The sequence below is a fragment of the Podarcis muralis genome, chromosome 11 (assembly GCF_964188315.1).
Source record: "Podarcis muralis chromosome 11, rPodMur119.hap1.1, whole genome shotgun sequence".
Lineage (NCBI taxonomy): Eukaryota > Metazoa > Chordata > Lepidosauria > Squamata > Lacertidae > Podarcis > Podarcis muralis.
In genome coordinates, this window is record NC_135665.1 from 22956179 (window position 1) to 22972621 (window position 16443).

At 43.0% G+C, this 16443-nt stretch overlaps 1 protein-coding gene across 7 annotated transcripts in view; it reads right to left on the reverse strand.

The window, feature by feature from the left end:
• The window catches only part of COMMD10 (COMM domain containing 10), a 133173-nt gene extending 120663 nt beyond the window's left edge, over nucleotides 1-12510 (reverse strand). For all 7 annotated transcript variants that reach the window (XR_013394641.1, XM_028749376.2, XM_028749379.2 and 4 more), the window contains exons 1-4: nucleotides 12409-12510; nucleotides 11101-11191; nucleotides 10080-10190; nucleotides 8786-8941 (exon numbers count right to left, since the gene is read on the reverse strand). Coding sequence is in view for 6 of the 7 variants with exons in the window: in XM_028749376.2 (XP_028605209.2) it covers nucleotides 8786-8941; nucleotides 10080-10190; nucleotides 11101-11191; nucleotides 12409-12443 (393 nt within the window). In the remaining variant the exon portion in view is untranslated. The remainder of the gene's footprint in view (nucleotides 1-8785; nucleotides 8942-10079; nucleotides 10191-11100; nucleotides 11192-12408) is intronic.
• Between the last annotated feature and the right edge of the window lie 3933 nt (nucleotides 12511-16443).

The window sequence follows — 16443 nt, forward strand, 5'->3', positions numbered from 1 at the left end:
CAGCAGCGGGAGGCCCCATTAGCTAAAGTGGTGCTTCAGGTTAAGAATGGACCTCCAGAACAAATTAAGTACTTAACCTGAGGTACCACTGTACACCATGCGAGCATTGCTGTGCATGGAACACAGGTTTTCCTCACAACTACACTTTCTTTGACGTGTGGTTATTTTACCACAATGGCATTGAAAACTATTAGAAAAAATATATATTCAGATTTAACGCACACTTTAAAAAATATCACAAATTACACTGCAGATTAACAGAGTTAGCAAGCAAAGGAAAACACAAGTAACCTTTTCATAGATTGGATAGTCTGATTTTCCAGTGCAATTCAAGTGGAGTTTTCACCCCACATTTCTAGAAGTACAGCTATGCTTTCAAAATCTTTGATTAATGTACCATATGCTGCCTGGGGCTTCAGAATGGCTTACCTATTTATTTTATTGAAAGGAAGATTGAATATAATAGAGTCCATCCAATTCTGACTGTTAAGAGTACATGATATATGATCGCAATAAAATGGGACAAGGCATATAGGCATAGAGAAGTGGGTTACTTAACACATGCTGAGAATTAAGGAACCCTCCAAGTAAGCAAAATTATTTTTTACAGAGATTTGCTTTTGAAAAAAATGTTATACAACAATATATTGTTACATAGGTCTCTTACCAAACACAAGTTTTAAGGCTGGGGTTTTATTTTTTGAATGTGTGCATGCAAAATTATCACACCTAATATGTAGAATTACACAGTTCAAAATCATTTCCCAGAAGCAATAACTTATCAGACAGTGGATAACCTTAAGTATTCCATTAGAATGGGAGAGGGCTGACTTCATTCTTGAGTGGTCTATGTCCCTCCCCGCTTTAAAGACTCCCCATGGTCCACCAATGTGTTTCGAATTTACACAACGAAAAACCAATGCACACACACATACACAATCTCTTTAACAGCCAACGTATTCCAACCATACACTCTTAAGAACAAGGTATTTGCAAGATCAGACCAAATTCTACATAGTTCTCTTTGGAGGAATCCCAAAACAGACAGAGACTATGCAGCCCAGTAGAAACAGGCCAGCAGGCTGCTTTCTGCAAGTACCATCATCATCATCATCATGATTATTATTATATTTATACAGTGGTACCTCGGGTTATGAACTTAATTCGTTCCAGAGGTCCATTCTTAACCTGAAACTGTTCTTAACCTGAAGCACCACTTTAGCTAATGGGGCCTCCTGTTGCCGCCGCACCACTGAAGCACCATTTCTGTTCTCATCCTGAAGCAAAGTTCTTAACCTGAAGCACTATTTCTGGGTTAGCGGAGTCTGTAACCTCAAGCGTATGCAACCTGAGGTACCACTGTACCCTGCCTTCTTCCCTGCCAGGACTCAAGACTGCTTACAGATAAAATCAAGAACTGCTCAAAACAAAAATAATAATTAAAAAGCAATTAAACATTGATAGAATTAAAACTATATACATATGCAGGGAGTAACACTTCATTAAGCAACGGCACTCTTTAATGAGGGCACTGCATAACCTCACAGTATCTAAATTAAAGGTGCTTGAAAAATCTGGGACCCTACTAACATACATAACAGATGACATAACAGTTTTAAGGAAACTTGTACAAAGTCATAAAAACAATTGACTAGAAAGATGAGTATATACACACACACCCTTTCCTTCTTCCAACACCCTGTGCCATGAACCATTTTCTTTGCTGCAGTTTGCACAATATTTTGTTTTATTTAGGAACAACGGCCCACCACTTCCGCAGATAACCTCAACCAACAGTGCAGCGCAGCAGCTAAAAGAATGAACTGCGAATCAGTCTCTGCTTTGAATCTTATCTCTGCTTTAGGCCACCCCATGTCGCTCTGCCTTCATTTCCCCAACTACACTATGAGGGATAGTAATATCAACCTATTTTACAGGGTTGCCGTAAAGAATACAACTTTTGGAGCTTTCCCTGAACACTTGAAAGCTACTTCCAGTTCAGCAAGCATTTTTTGTGAACTGGGATCCCTAAATACTAATTACGGGCACCTATGTTTTGCATGGGGGTACCCTACACAAACAAAAGGGACGCTGGTGGCGCTGTGGGTTAAACCACAGAGCCTAGGACTTGCCGATCAGAAGGTCGGCGGTTCAAATCCCCGCGATGGGGTGAGCTCCCGTTGCTCGGTCCCTGCTCCTGCCAACCTAGCAGTTAGAAAGCACCTCAAAGTGCAAGTAGATAAATAGGTACCGCTCCGGCGGGAAGGTAAATGGCATTTCCGTGTGCTGCTCTGGTTTGCCAGAAGCGGCTTTGTCATGCTGGCCACATGACCCGGAAGCTGTACGCCGGCTCCCTCGGCCAGGAAAGTGAGATGAGCGCCGCAACCCCAGAGTCGGCCACGACTGGACCTAATGGTCAGGGGTCCCTTTACCTTTTTACCCTACACAAACACACTTTATAGTCACATTCTTGGCCTACACAGTCCTCTTTTGGATACATAAATTTCAATTCAGTTTACATATTCCTCCCAATCCCATCCCCCCCAAACCTGACAGAGTACAGCAGTGGCTCAAACTAGAAAAACCTGCATTTGTTTCTTCTTAAATAGCAGGCATAGTGGAGGGCTGTTAGGGTTAATTTCTCCCTCAGGATCCTGATGAGAATCCCTTCCTCTAGGTGCTCTTTGACCTTGGATGGAAGCTGCTATTGCCAGCAACGCTTGTTTCCAGCACTGAAAAGTCACACTTGCATAAATTTCTTATTTGCGCTCCAATTTTAAGATAAGGAATCTGCGCGTGAAGGATTCATGCTCCCGAGAGGCGGGAACAGGTGAAGAGACTGGGGAGTGAGAAAGAGACTGCAGACAGGTTAGATGATGCATTTAAAAATGAACTTAATGTGATTTATAACAGTGTTAAAACAGCCTCTGTAGTAATGACAAAGGTGACAAAGCCCAACATCGTTTTAGGAATCAAGCTAAAAAGAGGACGATAAGCATCGTTAAACATTAGCGCAGGAGGATCTTTAAACAGACAGTGGCTCTAAGCTCCTGAAAAGAGGACATTGCCAGAAAAAATATGGGAAGCTACGAATCACCTGCTCGTCAGCAAATGTTTCTCATTTTCAGCAAAAAGGGATTCTTCCAAAAGAGAGTCTTCTACTGGACCTTTTTCACTACTCTATGTCCTATTTTTCTTTTCTTTGTTTTTGAAATAATTTTTATTAGTTTTTATAATTACAAAGTGGTAACAAGAATTCTTTATATAATCAAGCCATGAGATTCTCTGAATCTCGTGACCTCCCCCAATCCCTTACATGGGTCCTAATAATAATTTTTTACCAATCTACATATCAATATATTCTCCATACTTCTCATAAGTGTAAGTTGTACATAAAACCTGTTACTTTACAAGTGGTTCTTAAAGTCCAGCTAACGTTTTGATTTGCTTACAGTGTTCTCTTGGGGAGATTATTAATTTTCCCCATTCTTTTTTGTATGTCCTATTTTTCAAACACCCATTAAAACTACCAGCCCATATTTAAATAAAACTCAGCAATGAATTTTTGTCCTTCCTCTAGGAATGGACTGGCATTCTCTGTGTCAAAAGCATCTCTGGGAAGTGGGATACCACTAGAGCCAGTGGCTACATATGCATTAAACACCATCTCATCTGAGCAGTAGCAAGCTTCTTCCAGACATGGAGCCCAGACTCAAACTGTTGCAGCTGCTTAAACCAATCACATCACATTTGGTGGCTATGGTGCAGCCAATGGGCCACTCAGTACCCCCATTCCTAGGAATGTATAAGGTTTCTTAGTGCCTTGCTGCTTGCAACGATGGGCATGGAGAAAGGGAGAGGACTTGGGATCCAACACACCATCATGTCAAGAAAAGAACTGTGAGCAAATCTGAGCCTATAAAGCAGTGCTTCCCAGCTGGTGGTCCTTGAACCCCAGAAGGTTCATGTAAGCCACCCAGGGGGTCCGTGGTTCCAATCACCTAACAAAAACTACCATAGAGATATCAGCATTTTCAAAAGTAGAAGGTCCATGGCTTGGTTTTTGAAAAGCAGAGGTCCACAGTACTTAGCTAATTGGGAACCACTGCTGAGAAGAAGAAGAAGAAGAAAGTTTGGATTTGATATCCCGCTTTATCACTACCCGAAGGAGTCTCAAAACGGCTAACATTCTCCTTTCCCTTCCTCCCCCACAACAAACACTCTGTGAGGTGAGTGGGGCTGAGAGACTTCAAAGAAGTGTGACTGGCCTAAGGTCACCCAGCAGCTGCATGTGGAAGAGCGGAGACGCGAACCCGGTTCCCCAGATTACGAGTCCACCAATCTTAACCACTACACCACACTGCCTCTCTAGCATAATATAGGCTGGTTTCATTCACTTATAAGAATAAGAATAAGAATAAGAATAAGAATTTATTATTTATACCCCACCCATCTGGCTGGGCTTCCCCAGCCACTCTGGGCGGCTTCCAAAAGAATATTAAAATACATCAAACATTAAAAGCTTCCCTAAACAGGGCTGCCTTCAGATGTCTTCTAAAAGCCTGGTAGTTGTTGTTCTCTTTGACATCTGGTGGGAGGGTGTTCCACAGGGCGGGCGCCACTACCGAGAAGGCCCTCTGCCTGCTTCCTTGTAACTTGGCTTCTCGCAGTGAGGGAACCGCCAGAAGGCCCTCGGCACTGGACCTCGGTGTCCGGGTAGAACAAAGGGGGTGGAGACACTCCTTCAGATATACTGGACCAAGGCTGTTTAGGGCTTTAAAGGTCAGCACCAACACTTTGAATTGTGCTCGGAAACGTACTGGGAGCCAATGTAGGTCTTTCAAGACCGGTGTTATGTGGTCTCTGCGGCCGCTCCCAGTCACCAGTCTAGCTGCCGCGTTCTGGATTAGCTGTAGTTTCCGGGTCACCTTCAAAGGTAGCCCCACGTAGAGCGCATTGCAGTAATCCAAGCGGGAGATAACCAGAGCATGCACCACTCTGGCGAGGCAGTCCGCAGGCAGATAGGGTCTCAGCCTGCGTACCAGATGGAGCTGGTAAACAGCTGCCCTGGACACAGATTTGACCTGTGCCTCCATGGACAGCTGTGAGTCCAAAATGACTCCCAGGCTGCGCACCTGGTCCTTCAGGGGCACAGTTAACCCATTCAGGACCAGGGAATCCTCCACACCTGCCCGCCTCCTGTCCCCCAAAAATAGTACTTCTGTCTTGTCAGGATTCAACCTCAATCTGTTAGCTGCCATCCAACCTCCAACCGCCTCCAGGCACTCACACAGGACCTTCACTGCCTTCACTGGTTCTGATTTGAAAGAGAGGTAGAGCTGGGTATCATCCGCATACTGATGAACACCCAGCCCAAATCCCCTGATGATCTCTCCCAGTGGCTTAAGGTAGATGTTGAAAAGCATGGGGGAGAGGACAGAACCCTGAGGCACCCCACAAGCGAGAGCCCAAGGGTCTGAACACTCATCCCCCACCACCACTTTCTGAACACGGCCCAGGAGGAAGGAGCGGAACCACTGTATAACAGTGCCCCCAGCTCCCAGCCCCTCTAGACGGTCCAGAAGGATGTTATGGTCGATGGTATCAAACGCCGCTGAGAGATCCAGCAGAACTAGGAAACAGCTCTCACCTTTGTCCCTAGCCCGCTGGAGATCATCAACCAGTGCGACCAAGGCAGTTTCAGTCCCATGATGAGGCCTGAATCCCGACTGGAAGGGATCCAAATGGTCCGCTTCTTCCAGGCGTGCCTGGAGTTGTTCAGCAACCACTCGCTCAATCACCTTGCCCAAGAATGGAAGATTTGAGACTGGGCGATAGTTGGCCATCGTGGCCGCATCTAAAGATGGTTTTTTAAGAAGTGGTTTAATAACCGCCTCGCCTCTTTCAGCGGGTCTGGGAAGGCTCCCTCACGGAGGGAAACATTCACCACCCCACGAAGCCCATCGCCCAGTCCTTCCCGGCTTCTACTTAACTTTTGTGGATTTTTGTTTTGTATGTCAACCTTCAGCGGGTTAGCAGTAGAATCTTGCCAGCATACAAAAAGTATATATAAAAAGTTAAAGCCATAGAATCATCTTTTGATGAATTTTTCTTCTTTTTTTTTTAAAAAAGAAAAGATTGCTAACACAGCAATAGTATAAGCACAATGAAAAAAGAGCAACCACAAAGTTATGGCACGGTAATAAATCTCGTATTGATCTCTGTTATAATCAACTATCAGTCAGACCACACCAGTCCCTCATTATGTCATCCCTTGAGCACAAAAGAAAAATAAAACTAAACGTTTATTTTTATATTAGATCTTGCCATGTATCTGGATCTACTTCTTATAGTTCTGCTCCTTCTGGCATTAGCAGTACCCCTAACCAAGCTGTTAACGTGAACACTCATGCTTTGAATTTATTCCAGTTAATTTCAAGGCAGCTTCTAACGCATTGCTTCCAAACAGCTACAGGCAGACAGAGATTTTAATCTATGTTAAATACCTGTACAAGAAGCCATTTGAAGCCAATAACTGCTTCCACCTCCACCCACCCACCCACGGAACACAAAATGAAGGCAGTGAGAATGAATATCGTCCTGTGTTGTATCCATACAAATGAGCAAAGGTTCATGTACATTTAAGTCAGGGATCAACAGTTAAGACACAGAGGAATATTATCCAAGAAATCATAAACTTGTTAATGTTTATAAAATAAACTTGTTTATTTGGTTCAGTTTTAACAACTGTCTGGACTCAGTGTTTTACCCGAGAGTAACGGGTTGGTGGCAGCGGGGAAGCGAGCACAGTGGTGGCACAGAGATCAATAGACCGTTAAACGTCCGGGGACCCTGTGTGACACATGGCATCCTCCTTGTCCCAAAATATCCCTTTTCACACAACCTTTTGCCCCTAGGCCATGTATGAAACTTTGATGGGGCTCCAAACACTGCCTCTTCAAGCCCCTTTCCCATATTCCCCCTCCCACCTCCTTTCCTTGACTCCTGCTTGCCTTTTACTGAACTTACGTCCTTTATAGTCCTAGGTTTGTTGCATTCAAACCTACACCATTCAGTTTTCTTCTAGCACCAGCAACCCCAAGTTCCCTTTGCAGCCCCTCCTGTCCTGGCTTATGCAACATGAAGGAAACCAAGGGCTGCTTTACATTCACAAGCATTTCCTATGCAAATACCTGGGGAGCCTAGCATGGCAAGGGCCATCTTGCAGCCAGGCGACACTCACCACGTACAGGGGAGAGATTACTGCAACTGAGCAGCTACTGCAATTTCTGAGCGACAAGGGCAACTTTTTCCATGATGCTCAAACATGGGTAGACTACAGGGCACCCAGCCCCCTAAACTTTGGTGACAGCTCCCTTCTACTGTTTTAGAAAGCTGAGTGGCAGGGGGGAGATGCTTCGCCTAAAAAAATTACCAGGAGAAAACAAGAAGATTTGGTTTGTGGATTTCATTAATGACTACTATAATCTGAGCCCTTCCTTTCAAGTTGTCACAAATCATGTTAGTGTATGTTCTTGCATGGCATTTCCATGCAAGAACAGCTGACATGAGTCCTAAGAGCAGAAACAGCTGATGGAGCCTGCTGCAGATTGGTACTTCTCCCAAGCAACACGAGGGTAGCTCTTGTTAAAATAGCACCCAATACTAAAAAAATCCCAAAAAACAAATGTGTCAGAGCGAAGGACGAGCTAACATTCTCCTGCCTTTTCATCTGGCTCTGACCTTCTGCCTCTCTAAAAGTGTTGTAGCCTTTCAACCATCTACTGGGCTCAGGCAGATTCTCCACGGGATCAATAATAAAAGTTCATAATACAATGTTCCCCTCCCTGCCTTCTTACCTAATGGGGTATGTAAGAGCATTTAAAGAAGCAATCTATCCCACATGAGGCACAGAAGTAAACACAACTCTCTTGATAGAGCACCATTAGAGTAGTTTTTGCTTAAACCTTTCCAAACCCATTTGTCACCTTAATTATGCTCTTAATAGTAACAGAGGTGGTTATTTTTTTTTAATAGTCCCAGGTTTTAATACTCAGTACATTCTAATTTCCTCCCATCTCCCTTATGCATCCATCTCATATGTATGTTTTTTTAATTGTACATGAATGAAAACTGTAAACAATCAGTACAGTGACGACCAATTAAAATAAGATGAGGCACAGCAGAGAATAAGATTCGTGGTGATACAACAGAAACAAATGCTCTGAATGTATTATTTATTAATGTATTGCGACATTAATAAATGAACAAATAAATAAATAAACACTCTGATCTTGCTACATGTACGTGTTGCCTTAAGGAAACTTGGGCACACTGCCCAAGTACATTTTGCAATTCAACCAGTAACCACATCTACCGATAATAATATGCAATATGTTATTCTTAAATAAATGGTTTCATTGCCTTATTTGAATCATTTAATGCTGTACTCTCTTACACCAGCCAAGTATCTTATTCAACCAACGAGCCAGTCACGTAAACTTCTGGATTCTCTACAAGGCATTAATGGGTTCAAAGCAAGGTTTGTTGCTGTTTTTTGAACATAATGTGTCAAACTCTCAAAGATGACTCATGCATATGTATGTACACACACTAGAATGTTTACATTGCTTGGCTAGCAATAAATTCTAGGTTTTCACTATTAAAATATTTCTTTCAATTTTGGCACACACCTAGTTCTTAGCTCATATGCATCACATTCACCATTTACTGTGTACCTTCTGTCCCAATGAAAAAGTATTTTCTATGTTTCTGTAACTGTTACCTTCTGAGGTGACAAAGTCCTCTGTCTGAACTTTTCCACTGTCTCTGGACCTGCAGAAGCCCATGTGGTGGCAAACACTTCTGCTTTGTCGTGATCCACTTTGGAATGCTCCAACTGCTGTTGCAGAACAGTTGGCTTCAAGTTGTGATACACAGCCTGCAAAAAAAGAAAGAAAAATAATGCAATACACACACTTCTCTAGCTAATACGGCTAGACAACATGCTAAACAACTCAAGTGATGGTAAATATTTGACACTCACGGTTCATTATTTAAGTCAAGGTGGGTATGTCCAAAATGCACAAAAAAAGGTTAGCACAAAATTAACAACAGCAATGAGGGCACTGGCTGAAGGAAGAACAGAATGTTTCTAACAACAAAATATTTCTGCAACAGAAAGGATACTTTAAAGTTGCAGGAACCATTGAATGGATTAGCTGCACATTTGTTGCAGGGCAAACCGATTGTCTGGAAAGACCTTGTACAATTGACACATGATATACAGTACCAGGATAAAATCCTACTTAAGTCAATGTTTAGGATCAGGATGTTGTATTACTTGTAAACCTATTTACATGCCTAATAGCAGGCTTCCTCAACCTCAGCCCTCCAGATGTTTTTGGCCTTCAGCTCCCATGATCCCTAGCTAGCAGGACCAGTGGTCAGGGATGCTGGGTAGTGTAGTCTCAAAACATCTGGAGGCCGAGGTTGAGGAAGCCTGCCTAACAGGAACAAATTGCAGCTCTATTATTTCTTCCTATGCACCCATCCCAGTTAACATATGGGTATATGTTCTTCAGTCCCATGGACTACAGCACACCATTATATATACCACTGCAAGAAACAGGGAAGACTACATGTGTGACATGTGCGCGTGCGTGCACACACACACACACACACACACAAACAAACACACACACACAGGTTCTGAATTACAACCCCAGATCATCCCAATTTAGATCACAATCCTATGCATGTTTTCTTGGAAGGTAGGTTCCATTCTGATCAATGCAGCTTACTCACTAATAAGCATGCAGGGACAGGCATCTTATAGCACGAAGCAGCAATCCCAAGTGTTTTTAATGAAATGGGGACTCCCGACATAATTTTGCCATACAACTTCAATCCTTTCAGTTATTTACTACTGGCCTAAGTTAAATAATGCTACCCGAATAAAGGAAATAAGAAGTCAAGTAACAAAAAACTTGTGGCTGATGCAGTACCTTAAAGGAGGAGGATTATCCCTTATATTTTGCATCAATTTACTGAAAGCATAGAACTGTAATAGAAGATACCTGTTCCAAAATGAACGCAATAGTTTCAAGGACAAGATGGAGATCTTGCTTCTCCACTGAAAAAGCAGCTTGAAGCTTTTCTTCCTCCTCTTCTGTGAAAGTACTCTCAGCCTGAAATAAAAAGATTTCCATTTACCAAAAATTAAGATACTATTTTATTCACTAGATTGATTGGTCTCATGCCTTTTCACAAACAGCATAAATGTCAATTATATTGGCAAAAGCTGCTTTACACTGAGTCAGTCCACTGGTTCACCTAGCTTATTATTATTTATACTAACAGGCAAAATCACTCCAGAGCTTCAAACAGGAGTCACCATCCCTTATATAGCTCCCTCTCCCATCTCTTCCAACCTCATCCTCTGGCTGTCATTGAACTAGCTTTCAGCCATTTCCCATGAGAGTGGAATAATAATTATCAGTGGTGGTAGTAGTAGTAGTAGTAGTAGTAATTAAATTTATATACAGTGGTACCTTGGGTTACATACGCTTCAGGTTACATAAGCTTCAGGTTACAGACTCCGCTAACCCAGAAATAATACCTCGGGTTAAGAACTTTGCTTCAGGATGAGAACAGAAATCGTGCTCTGGCAGCGCGGTGGCAAAAGGCCCCGTTAGCTAAAGTGGTGCTTCAGGTTAAGAACGGACCTCCAGAACGAATTAAGTACTTAACCCGAGGTACCACTGTACCTGCATGTCTCAGGGTGGTTCACAAAATAAAATTGCCTAAAGGAGAGCACAGCAGACCACAGCAGCATTTTTTAACCCCATCAGTGTGCCTGCAAAACTAAAAAACCTGTGAAACATCTACTGAATGGTTTTTTCCCCAAGTGTTCCTCCCAGCAGAAAATATTGCCCTTACAGCGCTCTCAGAGGAAAGCTCCCATTGGCAGAGACACTTGGGACAAGCAATTATATTGTACTTTTCTGGAATCTATACTCAGTTGTAGCCCATGGATACCACCAGCTTAAGAGATTTCACTGTGTGTTGTGCAGTCATTTTCTCTCTGTGTATACAAACCTTTAGGTGCAGCTTCTGAAGGATGCGGGAGAGCAACCGAGAGAACTTTCCTGTGTCTATAGCATTGATGAGGGACACAGCCTTTCGAACACTAGAAAAGGGGAAGAGAGGATGGCAAGAATCAGTTAAAGACAAGGGACTTGGTGGGCACCATAAGTCTTTCTCTGCTCTTTTCTGATGCCAGGAAGAGGTTTAAACAACAATGAAAAGGGCTGCCTACTTTCCCAGGCAAAGTTCCTGAACACACACGTGTTGTGGGAAAACCTTCCACAGGAGACGCAACCAGCGAAGGAAAGAAAAGAAACAGTCTCCTGATCAGGAATTACCACTTTATTTTAAATGTTTATTGAATATATGGGGGGCTGGAATTGTGTACATTTGAAAACGTGGGCAGAATTAAGATAAATTTACCAGTGTAAATAAGTTTTGATGGATATATCAAAGGAATACTGAATGGCTTAGTTTATACAAAATATGCAGGGATTTGTGTAATGCAAAATGAACCATGGGAAGAGAAGAAGGGAAGTCACTGAAATTTTGAGGTTGTTTAAATGAATATTCTAAAATGTAAAATAGAAAAGTTAATAAAAATTGTAGAAAAAAGAAGACGGAATTACCACTTTATTCTATGCTTGAGCATAGCATTTCAGCTTCTGGGAAGCTAGAAATTAAAAATGCTGGAACTGTGAACAAAGGACTTGGGAGGGGGTTATACCCATGCAGAATTTTACATCTGGTTTTGGGCTGTCTCGTTCCTGCTTCTCAACCAGCATACCATCCTCCGCGCTGTCTAAAAGTGTGTGTCGCTGAGCTCATTACTGCTATTTTTCTTTGGTTCGTTGCTCTACACACACCACAGGCTATTCAACAGCAAATGCTGCTGCTATTGTTGCTTTTCCTACCACCGCACTTCTATGCTAAGCGCGGGGGGGAATCAGCAATAGGTTTTCTTTGCAGCACCATCTTATGCACGTCTACTCGGAAACCAAGACCCGCTGAGTCCAGAGGAGTTTGCTCCCCAATGACCGTGTGCACAATAGCAACCCCGGTTGCCACGGAACTGTTCAGACACAGGAATACCGGCAAGCCTCAGGCTGCGAAGACCCAGCCTCAGTCCCACACTAGGTAGGTAACGTTGGTGCAGGTAAAGAAACCTGCACATGCCCAGACACCACTTTGTTTTTACTACTTTGGAAACCGTTTCAAGGCGCCACCTCCCGCCTGCCCGTGCCATATTTAAAGGGAGAAACGGGGTTGGCAGCGGCTTTGGCAGACCCACAAGGGAGGAGGCGGCAGAGCAGAGCCTACCTGATGGTGTCCGGAATAACAGTGGGCGCCGCCATCTTGGTCGCTGTCGATCATACTGCCCCCGCCCAGCCAATAGCCAGGCAGTTAAAGCCGAGAGCCAATCCCGGCTCAGGCTGGCCCGAGCTAGCTCCGCCTTTCGACTTCAACCCACAGGACGGAGGTTTAGCGTCGGAGATGCTTTCGCAAAGCGGGACGGAGAGCGGAGCGTCTCCTTCTCTGTCCGCCAGGCGGCGTAGTCCTTAGTTCGCATATGCGAGATCACTTTACGCCAATGGGCCACTGCTTAGGAATAATAATACCCAGCAGGGGCGGGTTTTGGGGCCAGGGTGCCCTGAGCGGGGACAAAATGTGGCGGCCCCCCCCCCCTTGAAATATTTCTTATTTTCATAATAATTCCTTTTGGTACAATTGCTTTTCTAATGGAACTTCTCAGTAGGTACAAGTGCTTTTATATATAAAAAATATGTCCAGGGGTGCTCTCATTTTCCTACTCATATTGAAATACTGCCCCTCAATGTGGCCAAACGTAGATTCACAAAATGTTTAGGGTATGTGTAGCCCTGTGTGTGTCTCCCCCCCCCCCGAAAAAAGCACTGGGTACAACACATAGGTGGTGGTTGTTATAAAAGTTGGGTGCCCCCCTTAAAAGAAGGTTCCTAGGATCTGTGTTCCTTTGGAGAATTGAGACATGGCAGGGACTGCTGTAGCTTTAAGAAATATGGTTTATTCACCTATTTGCACCTTCAGTCTGCATGGAGGGAGTCCAGATCTTACATGGTTATTTCAAGAGGGCACTATTCAATTTCAGAAGCCTTTATCCATACAGATATTGTTCGTCTTCATCATGAAGAAGAAGAAGAAGAAGAAGAAGAAGAAGAAGAAGAAGAAGAAGAAGAAGAAGAAGAAGAAGAAGATTTTATTTATATTCCGCCCTCCCCAGCCGAAGCCGGGCTCAGAGTGGCTAACAACAGTAAAATGATACAACATTATAAAATCAGTTCGTTATAAAATCAGTTCAAATCAGATTAATGGCAACCATTGGGCTAGAGTTCTGTGAGGATTGCCAAAGGAGAGGGGTCAGGCTGTGCCCTAGCCAAAGGCCTGGTGGAACAGCTCTGTCTTGCAGGCCCTGCGGAAAGATGTCAAGTCCCGCAGGGCCCTAGTCTCTTATGAGAGAGCATTCCACCAGATTGGAGCCACAGCCGAAAAAGCCCTGGCTCTGGTTGAGGCCAGCCTAACCTCTCTGTGGCCTGGGACCTCCAAGATGTTTTTGTTTGAAGACCGTAAGGTCCTCCGTGGGACATACCAGGAGAGGCGGTCCCATAGTTACGAGGGTCCTAGGCATTCATCAGATTAAACATTCATCAGATGTCTTTTCAAAACTCTTGAATTATGAAAACAGATTCAATAACTGCATGTTGAACTGGCTTTGCTTCAGTATTATTTCATTCCTCCCCTGAAGTTTTTCTACCTGCCCATCTATCAACAGGTGCCTTCCTAGTTTCTTATTTCGGGTGCAGAATACTGTTTCTGTGTTTGCACCACTATGGCCCCTTCCTGGGTCTGCACACATTTAAGGGACGTTGTGCATGTGTGAGTACAGAAAGGAGTGGTATCTGCATTTTATTCAGCATTATTTTAAAATAACCCAGAGTTTACAGAGGGAAACAAATATGGGCAATAAACAGCTGGAGGGATCTCTTGACTTAACTGGCCCTCTTATGTAACTTGAACATGATATAATAGGCCCCTGTAACATACTCCTAAGGCACTGTGGTACTTGCATCATAATGACAGCAGAACAATTCTGGCCCTAAAAGTACAATCCCCCAAAGATTCCTGGGTAGAATATTACATGATAACATATCTGCACTGTTTTAAAAAAGATGAGCTGTCATCTCAGGGAGACCTATGGCTCCAGAAAGTCTAGTAGTTTCAATCCCAGGTTTTGACCATTAAGCCACCCCTTTGGGTTTCAAAGAGTGATTCTGATGTATTTTGGGCAAAATGCCAGCTGGTCCCACTTCATCACTTGATGGAAAATGAGTCTGGCCTGTTCAACCACTCGTACCGATCAACGTCTGCTAAGGGGAGAGCTTCATAGTTAATGTTCACCAGCCTTGGCCTGTTAAGAGCATAACTATGCCAGAAAATTCACAAATCACAACCTCCTTCCAGGCTCTTTTTGTTTTTCAATAACATTACCTAACAATACAAAACTGAACATAAGCAATATTTCCAAGCCCAAGTAGATCTGATTGAGGACCGCCAGTCTCAAAATCAGTTAAACTTGGAACAAAGCCTCGGCAAACGTTTCAAGATATGTTCCAGGTACTTTCTTTCTGGGTCTCTGCAATCTTGCAACTGATACAAAACTTAAGTTGTAGTGTGTAGCTGAACACATTCCAAACTCCACACTAGAGTTTTGGAGTCAAAGAGCAACCATTTGTGAAGCATATCTGGCTGCCTAGTAAGTTAAGTTCTCTGCTTTTTTGTTTTTAATACAATAATACTATTTTAACACAATAATGCTATTCTTAACACAATAATGCTATTTTTAAAAATATAAACAGTGAAAAGCAGCACAAAAACAGTGCTTTCTAGAAGAGGAAGAAATAAAACTACTAAGAAGACAGATATACGATAAAAACTACTAACTTTAGAAGCCCAGATTGTAAGACAACAAGGTGTTTAAAGCCTGAGTGAACAAAAATTTCTTCAACTAGTGCTGAAAAGAACATAAAGGTGGTGCAGGGAACATATATTACTGGGAAGCATATTCCATAACCAGGGTTTTGCCACTGAGGTCTTTTTTCATTAGCCACCTGATTCACTTAGAATCATAGAATTGGAAGGGACCCATCGGTCATCTAGTCCAACCCCCTGAAAAGCAGGAATCTCAGCTAAAGCATCCATGACAGATGGCCACCCAACCTCTGCTTAAAATCCTCCAAGGAAGAAGAGTCCACAACCTCCCGAGGGTGACCATTCCACTGTCAAACAGGTCTTCCTGTCAGAAAGTTCTTCCTGATGTTTAGTCGGAATCTCCTTTCTTGTAACTTAAAGCCATTAGTTTGAGTCCTGTCCTCCATAGCAGGAGAAAACAAGCTGGCTGCATCTTCCATGTGACAACCCTTGAGATATTTGAAGATGGCTATCATATCTCTTCACAGTCTTCTCTTTTCCAGGCTAAACACATCCAACTGAACCGTTCCTCATAAGGCTTGGTTTCCAGACCCTTGATCGTCTTGGTTGCCCTCCTCTGCACACATTCCAGCTTGTCTAATATCCTTCTTAAATTGTGGTGCCCAGAATTGGACACCGTATACCAGGTGTGGCTTAACCAAGGCAGAATAGAGTGACAGTATTACTTCACTTGATCTGGACACTACAGTATACTTCTGTTGAATTGTTAGGTGCAGATTTTGCTGAGTAGTCTTATTGTACTGAACCTTTCTGAATTTTGTCTATATGCCAATAAAGGATTGAGATAGGTCTTTGGTCATGCATGTCTGCAAAGGGGAAGCCCATATGCATAGTGTGCTATGCAGCAAACCCTACAATTTGTACCGGATACAAGTATAACAAAATTTTAAAAAGCAAACCTACCACAAACACAGAAGTGTCTTGGGCACTTCCCAAAAAATTGTTTTGTGTGACATTGAAGGGACTTGTGGGTACATTACAGTAATTTAAGGTACTGAAGTAAGAAGTGAACTGTTGATTCAACGCTTCCCTTGACGGCTTAGTAAAGTTGCAATCTCAGTTATGGAGTTTTGCAAGCCTTCATTTATTGAAACTAGGTTTCTTTGACTATTTTTAAAAATTCAATTTTAGACACACTTTTAAGCAAAACATTGACTTGTGTTGGAGCTATACCAAACAGCACCAGCTGAAAACCTGGCCAAGTTGGCATATCAGAAGTGATTTTCCGTGGCTGCCTGTCTCACATTAAAAGCCGATGAGGGAAAAATGAAAGTGAACAACCAAGCCTCCCAATAGAAAGTGTAATGGCTCTATTTTTCTCTGAAATAA